This window comes from Prionailurus bengalensis, chromosome A1, assembly GCF_016509475.1.
Source record: "Prionailurus bengalensis isolate Pbe53 chromosome A1, Fcat_Pben_1.1_paternal_pri, whole genome shotgun sequence".
Taxonomy (NCBI): domain Eukaryota; kingdom Metazoa; phylum Chordata; class Mammalia; order Carnivora; family Felidae; genus Prionailurus; species Prionailurus bengalensis.
In genome coordinates this window covers 36,352,278-36,370,451 of record NC_057343.1, presented here as the reverse complement: position 1 = coordinate 36,370,451, position 18,174 = coordinate 36,352,278, and the positions used below count along the sequence as shown (strand labels likewise).

General features: G+C 39.4%; 1 protein-coding gene across 1 annotated transcript in view; it reads left to right on the top strand.

The window, feature by feature from the left end:
- The window catches only part of DIAPH3 (diaphanous related formin 3), a 514,561-nt gene that overhangs the window by 10,141 nt on the left and 486,246 nt on the right, over positions 1 to 18,174 (top strand). Inside the window, exon 2 of the mRNA XM_043580147.1 lies at positions 16,747 to 16,779. Within this exon, the coding sequence (XP_043436082.1) occupies positions 16,747 to 16,779 (33 nt within the window). The remainder of the gene's footprint in view (positions 1 to 16,746; positions 16,780 to 18,174) is intronic.

Sequence of the window (18,174 nt, the reverse complement as noted above, 5' to 3'; positions counted from 1 at the left end):
TGATATACCCTAAATGTCTATTTCTTTTTATAAAATATTTCAGTGGTGGTGGGCAAGGGCAGGTAAAGGTTACCAGAAACAAATCTGGGTCATTGGAGAACTGGGCCTGCCAATTTGGGCTCCTTTGGGGGCCTGGCAATGTGGCTTTAGAGCCCTATGGTGGTAAAAAGGGCTCAGGATGGATTCAGTGGATTCAAATATGGCTGTGTATCCTTGGGCAAATTAATTAACTTCTGTGCCTCAGTTTTCCTATCTGTGAAATGGATTAGATGATGACAGTATGTCCACTTACAGATTGTTGTAAGGATTGCTTGAGGTAATGCATGTTACAGTAGTTTGGGCACAGTGCCTAGCAGTTAATACATGACAGCTATTATGAGTTTTACTCTTTTGATTTTTTCTCAGATACCAAAGTAGGGGAATCTCATCTGTAGGACTGAATTCTCTAGGGCTGGTCATTTTGAAGGGCATGTGACAGGATGTCAGTTATCAGCAGCATTTTGACCATTGTTTTTAGCTTCTCACCTCCCTTTTTCCCTACGCTCCTGTTGGACACCTGCTTTGTGTCCAGAGAGCCAACTTGACCTTAATTGTGGTGGGGAATACACCAGGAGGTTTGGGTCCTGGACATATCCCCCCCACCCCCTTTCTGTTTCATCTAGATCTCCAGCCCCATGACCTTGCCTCTCTTTCTTTCTCTGTCAGCTTCCCGCTGACATTTGCTCCACACTGTAGCCACACTCCGTAAAAGTAACCCTGGACCTCCTTTTGAACTAGGATGCCTTCACATTCCTTGCCTTCTCAAAGCTGAGGTAGGGTAGAATGTAAATAAATAATAAGACCTCTGACTTCCTTGTTCTGTGCCTCAGATCTCCAAGCCTAGAGCAACCTGACAGGCTCTCTGTGTCTTCACTGGGCCGCTGCATCAGGGTGGAAACCTTCCCAGCTATGTGAACTGATTCTCTAACATTCAGTGTCTCTAGGCCCCGTTGATTAGCTGGGTCCTGAAAGCTGCTCAATAATCATCATCATCACAATAGCTACATTTATTCAGCTCTCACAGTGGGCTGGGCACGATTTTAATCACTTAATCCTAATTCACTGCTTTGAAGTGGGCACTCTCAGCACCCTTGTGTTGGACCTGATGGAACTGAGGCACAGGAGGAGGGCTCTGGGGACTTTCCTGAGGTGCCACAGCTGGGAATAGGGAGCGGTGGATATCGGCACACACAGTCTAACTCCAGAGTCCTGGCTTTGAACTAGCTCTTTGGTTACCTTCTTTTCCATTTCTCTTGACTTTTATGCTAAACCATTATCATCACTCTCTTTCCCTTCACTATGGGCCTGATCCTTTTTTTGTTGTAAATAGTTTTTTTTTAAACTGAAAAAGTAGTGTGTGCGCTTCTTAAAAAGCCCACGAATTTAAGATTACAGAGTGAGATTCACTGAGACTTCCTTACATCCCAGGTGACCAATTCAGCTTTTTCCCGTACAGAGGCCGCGGTGACTTCTATTATTTTCTTTTGTATCCTTTAATGATATTCTGTGTGTGTGTGTAAAATACCCACTTGTATCCACACGGGAACATTCCACAGCGTTCCCTTAAAAGATCTTAGAGATGGTTACCCCTGACTCTTAGCACTCACCTTGACACCCTCTTCAGAGACAAAATAAAGGACATTTTGCTTGAACTTGCTCAATTTCCTGCTGTCTGCACCTGTAATCTTCTATATCTGCAACTCTTTCTCCTCTCCCCTCCAATATCCACAGAAGAAATGTCTGTGTTCCTGTTCAAGGTTAATCCCTTTACCACCGTTCTTGCCCCAGTCCTGTTCCATTAGGTATGTTTCACTCCTTAGAGGTTGCATTCTCTAAGAATGTTCCAGTGTCTTCCATTATAAAAGAAAAAGCAGAAGCAAAACCAAACAGCCTCCCTCTCCAACTTTCCCTTGACCTCTTTTCCCCTGCTGAATACGATCGATGCTCTGCTTCCTTCCCTTGTTGCCAAATTTTGTCAATTCGTTCTTTTCATTTGTTCAGTAAATATTTGAATGTTCTTTATACCGTATAGCACAGGTAGTTACAATTTATTCCTTGACTTTAAAAGGCTAATATTCAGTCTGGTATGAAGAGAAGTGTGAACCAATGGGTGGGAAGTGTTATTGAGGAGTCCATTTTGTGTAATCTTGAAGGACTCAGGCTCTGAAATTCACCTGGGTTTGAATCCTGGCTCTGTATTTGATAGCCATGTGACCTTGGAAAATTACTGTGTTTTTCTCGGTTTGTTTCTTCATCTATAAAATGGGAACATTAGTACCTATGTTATATATTAGATATGATGATTCAGTGTGTTAGAATGGGGGTTAACACATAAGTACTAAACAGCTCTTACCTTTTTCTACTATTATGATGGCATTGGCAAAGGGTGGAGAGCGCTCATTGAGGAAGGAAGCCACCTCCCATTGGTTTCTCAACCTTGCCTTTGCTTCTGTTCATTCCACTAAAATTGCTTTGGCAGATCGACAATTGCCAACTTGGTGGCTGATTTTTCAAATTTCATCTTCTTCACACTATTAGCACTGATAATGCTGATTATCTGTCTCTTCTGATCTTTGCTCATCACTTCTTGCACCCTTTTATTTTCATTTTTTTAATGTTTATTTTTGAGAGAGAGAGAGAGAGAGCAAGGGAGAGCAAGCGCACAATCAGGCGAGGGGCAGAGAGATAGGGAGAGAGAGAGTCCCAAGTAGGCTCCACTCTCAGTGCAGAGCCCAGTGTGGGGCTCAATCCCACGAACTGTGAGATCATGACCTAAGCCTAAGTCAAGAGTTGGACGCTTAACCAACTGAGCCACCCAGGTGTCCCCTTTGCACCCTTTTAAATTAGTGTTCTCAGGTACTGTCTCAGATCATCATCTTCCATTTTATACCTCCTTTCAGCATGATCTTGTCCATTTCTTTAGCTTTTACTACTACTTAGATCAGTGTTTTTCAGAACTTTCTTTGATGATATAAATATTCTGTTCTGCTCTGTCCAGTTTGCTAGCCACTAGCTCTATGAGCTTACTTTTTAATTTGGTTTAATTTGAATTAACTAGCCATGTGTAAGCTAGTGGCCAATGACGAACTTTGACCTACATTCATTTTAAAGGGTCTGCCTGTGGTCTTCAGTGTCTTCTCCTATAAGTCAGACTGCCTACAGTGATGTGATGAGTTATTCCTGTTGGATAACATGCACATCTCATTCTGCAAAGATGATGTACTTTCATAGCCTCTGATGCCACCATTAGTGAAAGGTTTATGAGCAAAACAACATCAGCAATGACAGAAACAGGTGTGAGGTCACACCTGATAGAATGGTTGTCATCAAGAAGACGAGATAACAAGTGCTGGTGAGGATGTAGAGGGAACCCTTGTGCCCTGTTGTGGGGACTGTAAATTGGAGCCGCCACGATGGAAAACATTGTGGAGACTCCTCAACAAATTGTAAATAGGACTATATAATTCAGCAGTCCCACAGGATATATATCCAAAGGAAATGAAATCAAGATCTCAAAGAGATATCTTCACTCCCATGTTTATGGTAGCATTATTCACGATAGCCAAGATATGGAAGCAATCTAAGTGTTAACAAATGAATGGATAAAAGAAGATGCAGTATATATATACACACACACTGGAATATTTTTCAGCCATGAGAAAGAAGGAAATCCTACTTTTTGTGACAGCATGGATGGACTTTGATGACATTATGCTTAGGGAGATAAGCTGGAAAGAGAAAGACAGATAGTCTATGATAACACTTAGAATGTAGCCTCTAAAAAAGCCACACTTGTACAAACAGAAAGAGGAATGGTGGTTACCAGGGGCCAGGAATTGGGAAGGATGGGGGAATTGGGGAGAGGTTAAAGACTACAAATTTCCAAGTAAAACGTAAGTTCTAGATCTTTAATGCACCGTTTAGTGATTATAGTCAACAATACTGTATTATATACCCCCAAATTGCTAAGAGACTGCATCTTAAATGTTTTCAGTACAAAAAATAAGTGACAATTATGTGCTGTGATAGAGGTATTAGCTAACGCCACGGCAGTAATCATTGCAATATTTAAGTGTATGAAATCAACACTTCGTATACCTTACATTGACACGTTACATGTCAATTATATTTCAAACAGAAGAGAAAAATAGGGGAGGGTTACTTCACACCTTTGCAAGATCTGCAGTCCTTGATAATTTGCACTAAGTTGTTAGGATCATTGGGTGCCTTCTCATGGCTCTGGCTATCAACTGAGGACTTCCCCATAATCCTTGTTGACTTGTTTTATTGGTGTGCTTGAATTATGGGATTCTTGTCATGAAATGACGTACTTTTAGAAGTTCTTTACAAATATCCTAGGGCTCTTGGTAGAGGGTGTTGAATTTTGGCACTGCTAGAAGATTGCCAAGGGCAGTTTAGGCTGTAGTTGCTTGAGCCTGTGGCTTGCCTGCAGAAATTGGTGTGTTCAAACTCTAACTTGTGACATAGAATGCTATGTGCTGGAATTTCACTGTGTGGTGATATGACACAGTGCAAATTTTGGTGCTGTATTGGGCTGCTCTGTATCATTCAAGGATTTACCTTTCTAGATGCCTTTGGATAAGTGCAAAGAAAAGCATTAAGATGAGGAACCTGTGTATTTTAGTATGTGTAGCCCTTGTAGGACAGTTGCTTTTGTGAAATTATTTTCTGAATTACCAGAAAGGGGAAATAAGTGACTCAGGCTCTTTATTTATTTATTTTTTTTCTCTACAGCCTACTGGATTGTATCCTCCTTCAGGGCAGGTGCCGTGTTTTATAGGTCTTTCTGTGCCAGGTGTAGCATATTGTCTGGTTAGCTTAGATGCTAACTAGATTCAGCTTGGTTAATATTTCTAAAAGAAATGTAAAATGACCTACCTTTTATGCATAACACTAGGACTGCATGTAACAGTTGGGAATGTGCTCTTTTTTTGTTTTTCAGAAGTTAACTTTGTAATATGAAAATCATCCTTTGGGCTCATTTTCATTGACAAAACAATTTAGAGAATAGTACAAAAAGTAGTAATCAAATTAATGCAAGAAAAGTTAGTGGTGATTTAGTTATTATAAAGAGCTCAAACTTCATCAGTAATTAAAAAAATACCTAATATTCTGGGGCACCTGGGTGACTCAGTCAGTAAAGCATCCAACTCTTGAGATTGGCTCAGGTCATGATCTAGTGGTTCGTGGGATTGAACTCCACCCCCCCCCCCCCAACCCCATCAGACTCTACACTGAGTGGGGAGTCTGCTTGAGATATTCTCTCTCTCTCTCTCTCTCTCTCTTTCCCCTTCCCCTGCTCACTCTTTCTCTCTCAAAGAAACATTAAAAAAACCCTTAATTTTCTTTGATTAGCTATTACCCTGTAATTTTTGATGTGGATCTGTTTTTTGTTTTTGTTTTTGTTTTTGTTTTTGGATGTGGATATTTTTGTGGTTTATGTTTTAGTCTGAATTGGGAGGGCATGGTTTATAAGGCTTGTAGTACATCCTACAGCTTAAATTCTATGTGTTAGAAATAATAATAATAATAAAAAAAAAACTCTATTCACTCAATCTCTATTATACACTTCAGAGAGCAACTTTAGGACCTAAAGGGGAAACTCCCTCACAAAATAGACATTCTTGTTCGTGTTAGTTTAAAGAAATTACAATCCCTTGCTCTCAGCTCCTTATACTCATCCACCTGAAATTAAAAAAAAAATTTTTTTTTAATGTTTATTTTTGAGAGAGACAGAGACAGAATGCGAGTGGGCTAGGGGCAGAGAGAGAGGGAGACACAGAATCCGAAGCAGGCTCCAGGCTCTGAGCTGTCAGCACAGAGCCCGACGTGGGGCTTGAACTCACGAGCTGTGAGATCATGACCCGAGCTGAAGTCTGACGCCCAACCGACCAAGCCAATCAGGAGCCCCGTCATCCACCTGAACTTTTAAGATAGCATTTTGTTGGTGGTGTTATAACACTTAATAATCATCCACTTGGAATTATGCTCATTTTTCTCGTTTACATTTCATTTTTAAATATCTGTGCTTCAGAAACTGCTTCATTTCCACGTCAAGCCCTCCTCCCTCGAGCTGATACCAGCAGCTGTCCTGTTGTTTCGGGGGGTGGGCACTGAGAAAAGGGTTGGGGAACGAGTCTGGGTTTTGGAGTCATCGTGACCAAGGTTCCATTTCCAGCCCGGCCACATTTCACTCTGGCAAATCACTTCTGTAACTCCTAATTTTCTGATCTCCAAGATGGGGATAGTGGCTAATTATCCCCATAATTACTACCCCTGAGGGTATATTGATCATTTTGAAGAGTGCTCAGTCAGTGGTGGTAGTAATGATGGGGTGGGCTATATTATATGGGGTTCTTAGGGAGTCCTGGTTTCTCAGTTAAAGCCTTTTTTTTTTTTTTTTTGGCTTAATGAAACAGAACCCCATGCAATGTCTAGCTTGGAATTGGAAAGGGCAGTTGTAAAGATACAGAGGGGTATATTCTTGGGTGAAGCACCGTAAGTGTAGCTGGTCCTCACAAGGATTTGAACCCTAGGACTGAAAGCTGGCAGCTTCTCTCATTCTCTCTTTCCTGGAGTCATACAGCTTTAGTTTGCTTCTCACTAGGCATTTGTTTCATTGTTGTATCTCTGCAGGGCACGACTTCTGCTGCTTTGGTCTCCACACAGCCAGGCTCAGAGCCTCACAATTCCAGGTATACATGCTCTTGGCTCATGCAGGGACAGATCCTCATTCTCACCTCTGAATCCCCAATCCAGTTTTCTCATAGAGTGAGGATTTGATTGGCTGTGCCTGGATTTAAGTGTTGAGCTCTGCTCACATCTGTGGTCAGGGCTGGCTCACAAAGAACAATGTCTACTCCTGCGACATAGAGAAGGGATGCTGTGCATGAGGCAGAAAAACCCACAAGTATCTACCATATCTACACCTGTGTGTCTTTGGAGACTCCTTGATGATAGTCTTGGCACCAGAAGACAGAGCTCAGAAGAGTTTGCCCAAGTTAGTGGTTTTTAACCCTGGTTGCACATTAAAGTCACCTGGGGGAGCTTTACAGCTACTTACCACAGGCCCTGCCTTTGGGTATTCTGATTCAATTGGTTTGGAATATTACTCAGGAAAAGAAAACAAAAACTCTTGAGGTGATTCTCTTCAGGTGATTCTCTTTTGTAGTCAGGTTGAAAATAACTGACCTAAAATGTTTCCTGTACTAGGTCTAGAGGTTCAAAGATGAGAGAAAAAAGGTCCCTGCACGTTAAAAAAAAAAAAAAAAAAAAAAAAAAAAAAGAAAATGAAAGACATGAACACAAACTGCAAACAATGATCATTGACCCAAAGGAATTGTAAACAAAAGAGCTTTGGATGGAGAAAGGTGTGGGCTCGTTTCCTGATGATAATGAAGGGTGACCCACCTTTACTATAGGTTTATCTGTGCCATACCTACTCGGTGTGGCTGCTGACCTCACATCTCATTCATCCCATCTAGCTGTTAGTGTCCTGAGGCCCAGGCAACATGCTGGCTCTGGACATGACATTGGGAAGCTGCCACTGCTTGAGTTCTCAGCCCCAAAGAGAAATGACAACACGTGAGAGGCCTCCACAACTGAAAAGTGAATGGCCCAGTATGACCAACACCGGCAAATAGACCTGCTGGTGAAATGACCATGATAAAAAATCCCTGCACTCAGGAGCCTGTGCCCAGTTTGGGGAGGGGACACACACACACATTTATGTCAGTTATAAATGGATTTAAGTGGATTAGAGGATGATTTCAGGGCCCAGAGGGAGGAGACTATTGGATGTGGCCTTGAGTTGGAATGATGGAGACCTAAACCAAGATGACGCTGGTGGGGGTGTTAGTGGGAAGGAAGGGGACTAACATTTATTAAAGCCTCCTCACCACCAGGTATAGCGCATTGTGTACTTGATGTAGCCTTTCAGTGAAGGCTCTTAACAAGCCTAGAAGCACAGATGCTTCCTATTCTCCTGGTACAGATAAGGAAACTGAGGCTTAGGGAGTTGAAGCGCCCAGGGTCACACAGCTGATCAGTATCTGAGCTGGATTACAATCCAGGTGGGTTTGCTTCTAGAATCCTGGCTGTTAGCTTCTGCCTGGATAACGCAAGGCAGTATCTAAGAGTCAGAGGCTGTAGCTATGCTGGTTCCGTGTTGCTTGAGCACTCTAGACGTGCTCCTTCTAGAGGGCTGCTCTTTTTCTCTGAATTCTTTCCTCCGGGTCCACATCGCTATCTCCTTAGTCCACTTTCAGCTCCGCTCCAACGCCGCTTTCTCAGGCCTATGCAAGCCCTGGCTCCCCCAACCTGCAAACCCTCCCTCCCGCCTTGCACGGCTTTTCATGTTAGCCTAACAAGTGTTACCTTTTAACACCTTCTGTAACTTACTTATTGTTATTACCGTCTCTTCCTCAATAGAAGGAAAGTTCCTTTAGGACAGGAATCCTTGTTTTCTTAACTAGTGTACCCTCTTGCCAAGAACACAGTAATGTTTAATAAGCATTTGTTGAATGAACGCCTTAGGAATCCGTTATGCTGAAAGAAAAGTAATTTTTTGCGTTACAAGTTTTACCTGAATCATGGCTGAAGATTTATTTGACCTTAGTCTCTGAACGTGCCTATGTTTGCATGTTAATAGCATGTATTTAAGCTGTATAATTACCAAGTACAGACTGCCTTTCCTTCCAGTCACCACTGAACACCTCTCAGCGTCTTGTATTGTGGTTATCGTCTTGCTGCTTTTTTTGGCTTTAAGCTTCTAAAGCCAGGGACTGAGTCCTCTTTATGTTCCACGTAGTGTCTTGCACATGTTGGCAGTCTAATCGTGCAGTAGAAAAGTTAGGCGTATGAGATTAGGTTTCACTTAAAATCTTAAGTTCTATTTTATTTTGGTATCCTGTCCGCATTTGCATTAAAAAGTTATCAGGTGAGTGGTATTTACCTTAACATTCTCAACATAGCATGAGATCATTTACATTTACAATAAAGAAAAATGATAGACTTCTTTTATCTCTGCCATTAATAAGTGTCATAAAATAGAAAAATAAAGCTAAGTCAATATATTATTGCCACAGAAATTGAATTTGTGTCAAAAGGATTTGTGCTTGTGATGTAGTGATTCGTATATTTTTCTTGGAATTAAGTCTCTAGCAGGTGACAACATCAATAATTCACGAGACCAAGGAGCTTTTTGAAATTGGTTAATTTATATATGTGAATTACAAAACAAATGAATAATGCCCTTAATGTATTCTGACATATTTGAAAATATGCATAAAAAAAAAACTAGCCTAACAAAGTCTGTGTTTATGGCATTAGATTTTTTAGATTTTCTTTTTTTACTACATTATTATTTGAAAAGGAACTTATCTATATATTCTGCTTGATGTGAAAAGTACTGTCCATACTAAAGTAAAAAGCTTTTGTCATCATAAAATAAATAAGCCTATTCTAGACAACTGGGAAAATACAGGAAAATGTGGGGGGGGGAAATTGCTTCAAACCCCACAATCTGGTTATATTAAAATAAAAATGTTTCCTGACTTATATTTTTCTATAAGAATGTTAATGGAATTATATCACATGCAATTCTGTTTTTATCTATCTATCTGTTTATTTATTTAGAGTGAGAGCAGGGAGGGTCAAAGGGAGAGAGAATCCAAAGCAGGCTCTGTGCTGTTAGTGTGGAGCCTGTTGGGGAGCTTGAACCCACGAACCGTGAGATCTTGACCTGAACTGAAACCAAGAGTCAGGTGCTCAACCAACTATGTCACCCAGGTGCCCCACAGATAGGCAATTTTAAATGTGACTTTTGTTTTTCATGTAACATTGTATTGTAAGCATTTTCACATGTCATTGTAGTCCGTATGGCAGGACTGTAGTTATTTAGTCTTTCCCATATTCTGGGAAATTTTAGGTTGATTACGATTTTAGCTATTTAAGATAAACTCTGTAGGTAAGTATTTGTGTATAAACCTCTGGTTTTATTTCCTAACTCTAGATTCTAGATGTAATTAATTTAGTAATAAAACCTAGTAATTCTAGTTTAAGTAATGTGAACATAGGGTTTGTGTCACCAAATTGTTCTCTAAAAAGGTTCAACCAAATTTAATTTCCTTGTGGTGATACCAGAATGTAAAACAAAATCCTCCTTGCAAGGTGGTGTATTAGCTCCAGGAATATTCACTCTACATTTGTGCCTTGGACAAGACCTCTAGGAGACTGAATCATGCTCAGAAATAACCCAGTAGTTTGAATAAGCTTCAAGGTAATTCTGGAAGCTCTGGGACCATTTTCACTCTTCCTCCAGCGAATATTTGAAATACTTTCTAGCCTTCTCCAGATGATGAAAAAGGTCTTCAATTCTGGTGTCCTAGGACTAAATCTACTTGTAGAGAGGTTCAGGTATTTGAATTGTTTGTTCCTGGACCCGCTGCAGAGGAGGTTTTGAGCTGGTAATAGAGGTGACAAGAACTTGAATAGCTGAAGAAAACATCTTAAAATAGGTATTAAAGCTCTTTTACTAGAATTAGCCATTCTGGTTTCCCTTTTTTACCTCCATGTTGAAGGAATTTATTGAAGGAAAAAGAACATTGGAGTTCTGTTAGAATAAAAAAAAGGTTTGTTAGGTGCCCTGCCCCTGTGATGTGTCCTCTAGGAGAGAGGGCCAGGTAACAATTTAATTGGTTTTTCTAGAGAGGTGGTGGTTTTCTAGCAGTTCTGTTGCTGCCTTTTGATCCTTTTTGAAAACTTGTCTTAGAAATGATTTTTTTTTCACTTCTGTGGATGGTAGAATGATGTCTCCTCCTGAAAGCTAATGTTCCTCCGTGATTCTGCTTTCCCAAAGAAGGAATTATGGAGAAGGGAGGTTGGAATTTTGGGTGGATGAGAGAAGCCTGGGACAATGGCCAGGTGTGTGTGTTTCTGAGGTAGGCAGGGTTATGGTTTTGAATAGATGAACAGATTAAAAGAAGCTGGAGAGCTCTTACTCATTCTCACCTGTTCCTAACATCTCTCACTTGTCTCCACCTTAGTCTAAAAATATGACCACATGAAGAGCCAGTCAACTTAAAAGCTTTTCTTGACATTATCAAAGAGCCAGCTCTACCCTTGTCCTCGGTGCTATGAAGCTTCAGTATTATTTTTGGAGCCCTTGAATGTTGTCACATCTAGGTATGTTGTGTAGTCGCCTGGGAAATGAACCTTAGGCTCTGTAGGTGTGGTTAGTGTCATGGTTAGTAATAATGCTTTACATTTCTGGGGTCTTTACAATTGGCATTGACATTAAAACAAACAAAGGTGTGTGGACCAGAAATGCCGTTAGGATAAAGTAGGTGTTGGTGGGAAGGAAGAATCTGGAATTTGAAACAGGTGTGAGCAATGCTTTACCATAACCTTATCCGCATCTTATGATTAAAAGAAGACTAATCCTTTTTTCCTTTTGGGTCTAACTTTGTTGTGTCTTATTTTGACAAGCAGATAGTGTCATGTCATGGTTGATCTAACGAGCAAGCTTTGATACTTCACTAAATCTATGCTTATGAGGGTGAATTATTGTAGCTTTAGAGATAAACTAAGCCTTTGAATAAATGATGTAATAATTCATCCTGCACACCATGGAGTGTTGAATTCTCTTACAGCAGTACTAATTGGTGCCTGTCACTACATGGCAGTAAAACCTGTCCCAATTGTACCAGCTTAGGGTTTCTCACTTTGAAAATTTCTTGTACTTCTTAGCTGTACCCTTCATTTAGCTTGTTTCAGGGACACCGGTTTTAAAGTGAGCTGCATGTCCTGAGATTCGAATGGGTTCAGGCTGAGGAAGTGTTTCATGGCTGGCGGGGTGTGGAGTAGGGTTTCTCACATGGTCCTGGGAGGGCTACAGCATTGCCCTCGGGCCCCTTACGCGTGTGGGTTCCTAAGCCCCACCGTAGACCTGCTGTATCAGAATCTTGAGAAGCTGAGACCTTGTCATCTTTTACAAAGAAAATCTTGGTGTGTTTCTAGTGCACACTAACAAGCTGGAAACTAGGTGGCTTAGAGGGTCTAGTTTATGAAAATTGGGTCTGACACAAGTGCATTCAGAGGCTTTGCTCTTAGAGGTGTTCTTGTTAGTGGCTACTCATAATGACCTAGTTAAAGGATGTAAATTAAATTAGATTGCAACAGCTAAAAATTATTTTTAAAGATTAGCATGTACTTGGCTTTGACAGTGATTAGTGCTTGTTAACTTGACAGTTGGTGGTGGCTGTACCTAATGACATGAATGGACAGATCCTTTGCTCCCAGCTAGTTCCGATGTGCTAACCAATGAAAATATAAAATTTGCTAAAAGTCTCAAGCTACAGCTTGGAACCTTTTTTAAACTGTATGTGGACCTTGGGTTTGTACGTTGTTTTGTATTACACAGTTGATCTGGTGTCTTTGTTACTTCCTTGTAAACTAAGTTGGTTGGGGGAAGGACCATTCCTTCATACCCCTTGATATTTACAGCATTTCACAGAGTGCTTTGAAAGCTCTAGATCTATTTTTTGGCAGCATGTAAGGTCTTCAATAAAGGTTTTGATGCCTTGCTTAAATGTGAATACAGCAACCTACGTTCTGTGTTTCTACCTTTTTTTTTTTTTTTCTTCAAAAGAATATAGGATCCAAAAAAAAAAAAAAAAAAAAAAACTATAAAGACTTTTTCTTTTCAATTCCAGAGTGATCCTCTTGACCATTCATCTTAGGAACTGTCATTAGCAGAAAACATTGTTGCCTATCTATATGAGCCGTTCCTTACTTTTTAGGGAGAAAATAGAATTAAATTGAACAACGTAGGAAGAAAAATGAGGTTTTTGTCTTGGGAAGGGAGCTTTGATGCGTTTTAATACCACACCTTAACCAATTACTAATGGTTCTGTGTCTAGAACTATTTTGGTATTATCACCAGTTTGATTTTATCCATGCTGCAAAGCATTAACAATACCTATGCAATCATTGACCAGATGCTGTGACTAAAGGTCACAAAGTCACAAAATCACATTAGGTATGAATGTTTTAATATGTCTGAGACGGTATGGTTTCAATTTGTGTGAGTGTGTGTGTGTGTGTGTGTAGGTACAAATGGAATCCTAAAAGTTGTTATTGGGTTATTTTTAAAGTGTTCCTATTTGTCTCCATTTAATAGTCCATTTTATGTTTCCACTTCCTTCTTGGTATGGATATCTTCAAATGCTACTCTTGAGCCAGATTGATGGGTATAGTTCTTGTTTTCCCCAACCAGAAGAATGAGTAGAGAGCATTGCTGGTAGCTATACAGCAAATACTGCATTTTTTAAGGGTCGCGGCCAACCAGACATATAAATAGTACCTCAAGTAGCAGTATAAAAATAATAACTTTTTATAATAAAGTTCTTTACTGTTTTTGAGTACGGATGTCACCTTGTCGTTTTTTATCTACTATACGAAGGCTGAAACCCCACAGAATTATGAGGGTGTTATGTCCATCATTTCCTCTCTCCCTACCCCTTCCACTTTTGAGAAGTGTGTCATCTAAACAGGTAGGGCCTTGACATGACATCCACTTCACAGTAAACTTGAATTAATAATAACTTTCACGCATCCTACAAAAGGGTGCCACTTGCTAATAACTTCACATTGTTAAAATAAGACTTTAGTGTTAATTTCTACTTTCAGTTCTGTTTGAAGTAGACTGGGATTGGGCATTTCAGTTTTTAGGGGAAGTTACTCATGCTTAGATCTATTAAAAAATTTAAATACTAACAAGTCTTTAGTATCTCTTTCAGTTTGTATGCATGCAAACAAATATGTAATTTCTATTTTCTGAAAGCTCAATCTTGAAGTGAAACTTATTCTGGCTTCACTGTTGGGATATAGAAAGCAAAATTTTTTTATCCGTTTTCTAGCTGCTTACTGTTAGTCACTCTGCAGCCCTGTCATGGGTTCTTGACATGGTCCTTGACACAGGTCCTGCCCTACTGGCTTCTTTGGATCCTGGTGTGGATAGTGGTGAGAATCGATAGGCAAGTGTTTTCCAGAGGAGAAGGAATAATGAACTTGACCTTACCTTCTTGCCTTTCTCTCTGACTGTTAAACTTCCTGCACTTGGATCCCTTTGAGTTTCTTCCTTTTCCTTGTAAGTTACCTCTGAATTATAATTCTGTAGTAATTCATCACACGTTTTTTTCTTGTGAAAGGTTATGTATAATATAGATAGTGCCTCCATAGTTTTTAAAGCATTTCACAGACTGAGTCCTTTTAGAAGCTAGATCCTGGCGTGCCTGGGTGGCTCAGTCAATTGTGTCCAACTCTTGATTTTGGCTCAGGTCATGATCCCAGGATCGTGGGATCGAGCCCTGTGTTGGGCTGCGTGCTGAGGATGGAGGAGCTCACTTAAGATTCTCTTTCTTGTTCTCTGCCTCTCTACCCTGCTTTCTCTCTCTTTCTCTCTCTCTCAAAAAAAAAAAAAAAAAAAAAAACAGAAACAAAACAAAACAACCAAATACCAAAAAACTAGATCCTCAGTGAGAGAGTTCAAGGATATAAAAAAGTTAAGACAAAAAAAAAAAAATGGATCTTATGTGTCTTGTTCCTACACAAGGATGACTGTTCTATTCTGAAAATTATGAGTTCAACTCTAAAAGGCTGTGCAGCTTTAGGCCTTTGATGTTATGCAAAAAATAGTGTTTTTGGCTATTTACATCTCCTGTATTTTGCATCCTGTAACCTACATCCTCTGCTTTTCCTGTATGGTGCTGTACTTTCCATAGCTTTTATGCAGTCTTTAGACCATGAATCTTACATGGGATCTGCTCATATTTCTCTTAAAATTGTCTATTTTCATTCTCTTGGCATGGCTTTTATAGCATTTTCCTCAGGCAAGTCAAACTGGTATTTGGGAATATTTCATTGGTGTAGGAAGGTGTTTTCTCTTGACTGTGGTGTACTTTTCTGAATAGGATTTCAGCTGGAACCTTTCTCTTTGGCCTTATTTTTTAAGCATTAGGCTACCCAGGATGCTATTGTGTTGGTAGTTGACTGCATTCCTCTTGTGAGAGGAACTCAAAATGACCCCTTTCAGGTGAGATGTGCCTTGTGATTGGGGTGGTATCTCTGAAGAATAGAGATGTGGTTAACCACATTCAGTGGGCGGGAAATCTCTGTTGACAGGAAATTGGCAGGAAAGCACACATGTAGCAGGCAGTTAGAGGGAACAGTATCCTACCCAGCCTTTCCACGGCTGCTTTTTCTGCTAACTTGAGAGCCAGGTGGAATGGAGTTTAATTCTAGTAATGGTCTCTGGGATGAGACTGTGGCTCCCAGTGCCTCAGAAATTTTATAGTTCTGCCCAGGATTACTCCCACTCTTAAGGACTTGTGTGCTTGCTTGTTATTTTCAGGGGCCAAAGGTAATACTAAAGGCAAATTCTAACCCAGAATTAAATACTAAATCTATTAATTCATTCCCATCCCTTCCTTCCCAGTGTAACAAGGAATTTAGGCTAGAGCCTGGTGGTGTGGCTAGTACTATGGTCAGTTATTCAGCTTTGTTATACACAAAGCTGATTTTGGGCCCCTCCCATTAGTGTATCCTCTGCCCTTGGAAGGAATGTCTTAGTCAAAGAGAAGAGAATCTGGGATAGTGATTTGCTCTGTACCCCTTTTTAATCTGGATCCTCACTGAGATAGACTGATGAGCATACAGGTGTATTCCAGTATACAAACTGGAATTCCATTCTGTCATTCCAGAATGACAAATTTCATTGTGTCAACGTTGAATTTAACTAGTGCCACTCAGGCTGTTATATGATGAATGCTAACACGTGTTTTTCTATACTTCCAAAATCTGATCTATTTAGGAATGCACTTGACCCTTTCTCTGCCCTTTTAAAAGGTCCACTGCTACCGAATAAGATGAGGGAGAATTGAAAATGGATTCTAGCTACTTGAATACAAAATCTTGCCTGACTCTGGAATTTAGAAAAGTTAGATTTTTGGTCCCCCACCCCCACCCCCAACCTAACTGCTTTTTCTTTTGAACCACTTTGTAAGAAACTAATTTATTCACTTTCTAAAGTGGCCTTATGTTTGTCTAGCAGGGAAATCAGCAAAAGGGTTCTCAAAGAAGCTAGCAATGAAATTGAAAAGTGTCTACTGTCACCGCTGGTGATAAATCAAACTGATGTTAGAGATGCAAATAGTCATTCCAGTACTCTCCTCGTTACTAGAATTGTTTAAGTTAATTAAGCCAGCAAAGTACTTCATTATCTACTATGCTGCATGCTAATGGTACATTTAAAGTTTCACTGTCTTATGATTCAGATTTTTTTTTCACATTTAAGTCTCCATATCCATTGTGTTCTAAGTCCATATACTTAATGGTAACTAATACTGTTTTTCAGGAAAATGGATTTATTGTGCCACAGTTAAGTTTCTACTTTGTGAGGTCTGCAAGTCTAAGAAATCTTAGGAAATGTTTGAAACTACCACATTCAGGGTACCTTTTGTCCATCTTCTTGAGAAAGTGATTAAAACGCTGTATAATTCATTTTTATTGGACTGTCAGTAGTTTAATTACATTCAACTTAGCATTGTAGAATTTTTAAACGTATTCTATTAACTAAAATAAAAGCTGTTATAAATTACTGATATGATTGGTTTCTTTCATTTGCAGCATTTAAATATTAGGACACTGACGGATGATATGGTAAGGTTATACTCAACACTTCTTTTGTTGTGAATCTTAACTAACCATGTAATGTTGATGGCGTACTGGGCTAACACCTTTGAAACTGCTAAAAATCTGCATGTTTTGGAAACCAACTGTTTTTTTATAGTGCTAAAATAAGAGGCAGAATTGGTAAAATGCATGACAGTTTTTGCTTTTAAATAGTAAAAGGAACTAGTAACTCGTTGATGGGCTAATTTAAAAAAATTGTTTAATTACAAATTGTTAGTCAACTTTGAATCATTCAAATCCATCTCATTCTTTGGGGATGAATTGCACACTTAAAAAAGAGGTAAAAAAGAAAAAACACCTAAAGACATTCAGCTTTTCTGAAATATGTAGTTGCTACAAAGTAAACCAGACTAAAATGTCATGCGTGTATTAAAAAAAATGCTCAAAAATGGGGGAACCAGGCATGCTTTCCTATTTGTTCTGCATGTTGAAAACAATAGGCTTGCTTATAAGAAATTAACACTTTATAGCACCATTACAGATTGTTGTATATTCGAGTACATATTTCTGAGAAATAGATTTTTGAATGTAACTCTTGGCTAACGGTAAGGGAATAACAACAGTAGTAAGGCTGAAATAAACAATAATGTGAAAAAAAATATGTAAGCATGATAGGACAAAGCACAGTGCTGTATTGATCTGGTTCCGAATTCAAATTCACCTTAATGTAATATGAAACAATGCGTAGAACATGGTAAACACTTAAAAAATGTCTAGCGCACCCATTATCCAATGTACCATCTTGGGTACTTGGGTAAAGTGGACAGGCAAAGAGAAATGAGATCTAGATCATGACATGCAGGATGGAAAAATTCAATTAGAATGTTCTGTTTTATTCCTCTGGATAATATCTAAAACAAGGGTTGTTCATGTAAGCTTTCCTGGATAAGATTTTTCAGATAATGGTATTTAGAAAATTGTAGTGATACGGAACACTTACACAGAGAACATGTTATTTCTTATCATGCAAGGTAGAGTTGACTTCCTCTTAGCACTCAGTTGCACTGAGGGTCAACTACGTTAAGTACATGGTTTGCCCAAGTATGTACAGCTGGAAAGTTGGGTGTCTGTGGCTTGAATCTCGTTCCACAAAGCTCCAAACCCAAACATGTACTATGCTAACTCAGCCTTCAAATGCCTTCTTATGATTGATAATAAAACCATCTGTAATTTTTATGTTTGAACATCTATAAGAATATACAATGGTAGATTTAGAATAGCCTTATTAAAATATAGTTCATATAGCCTACAATTTACCCATCTAAAATGTACAACTGAATGGTTTTTAGTATGTTCAGAGTTGTACAGCCATTGCCACAATCAATTTTAGAACATTTCCATCACCGAAAGGGAAACCTACTT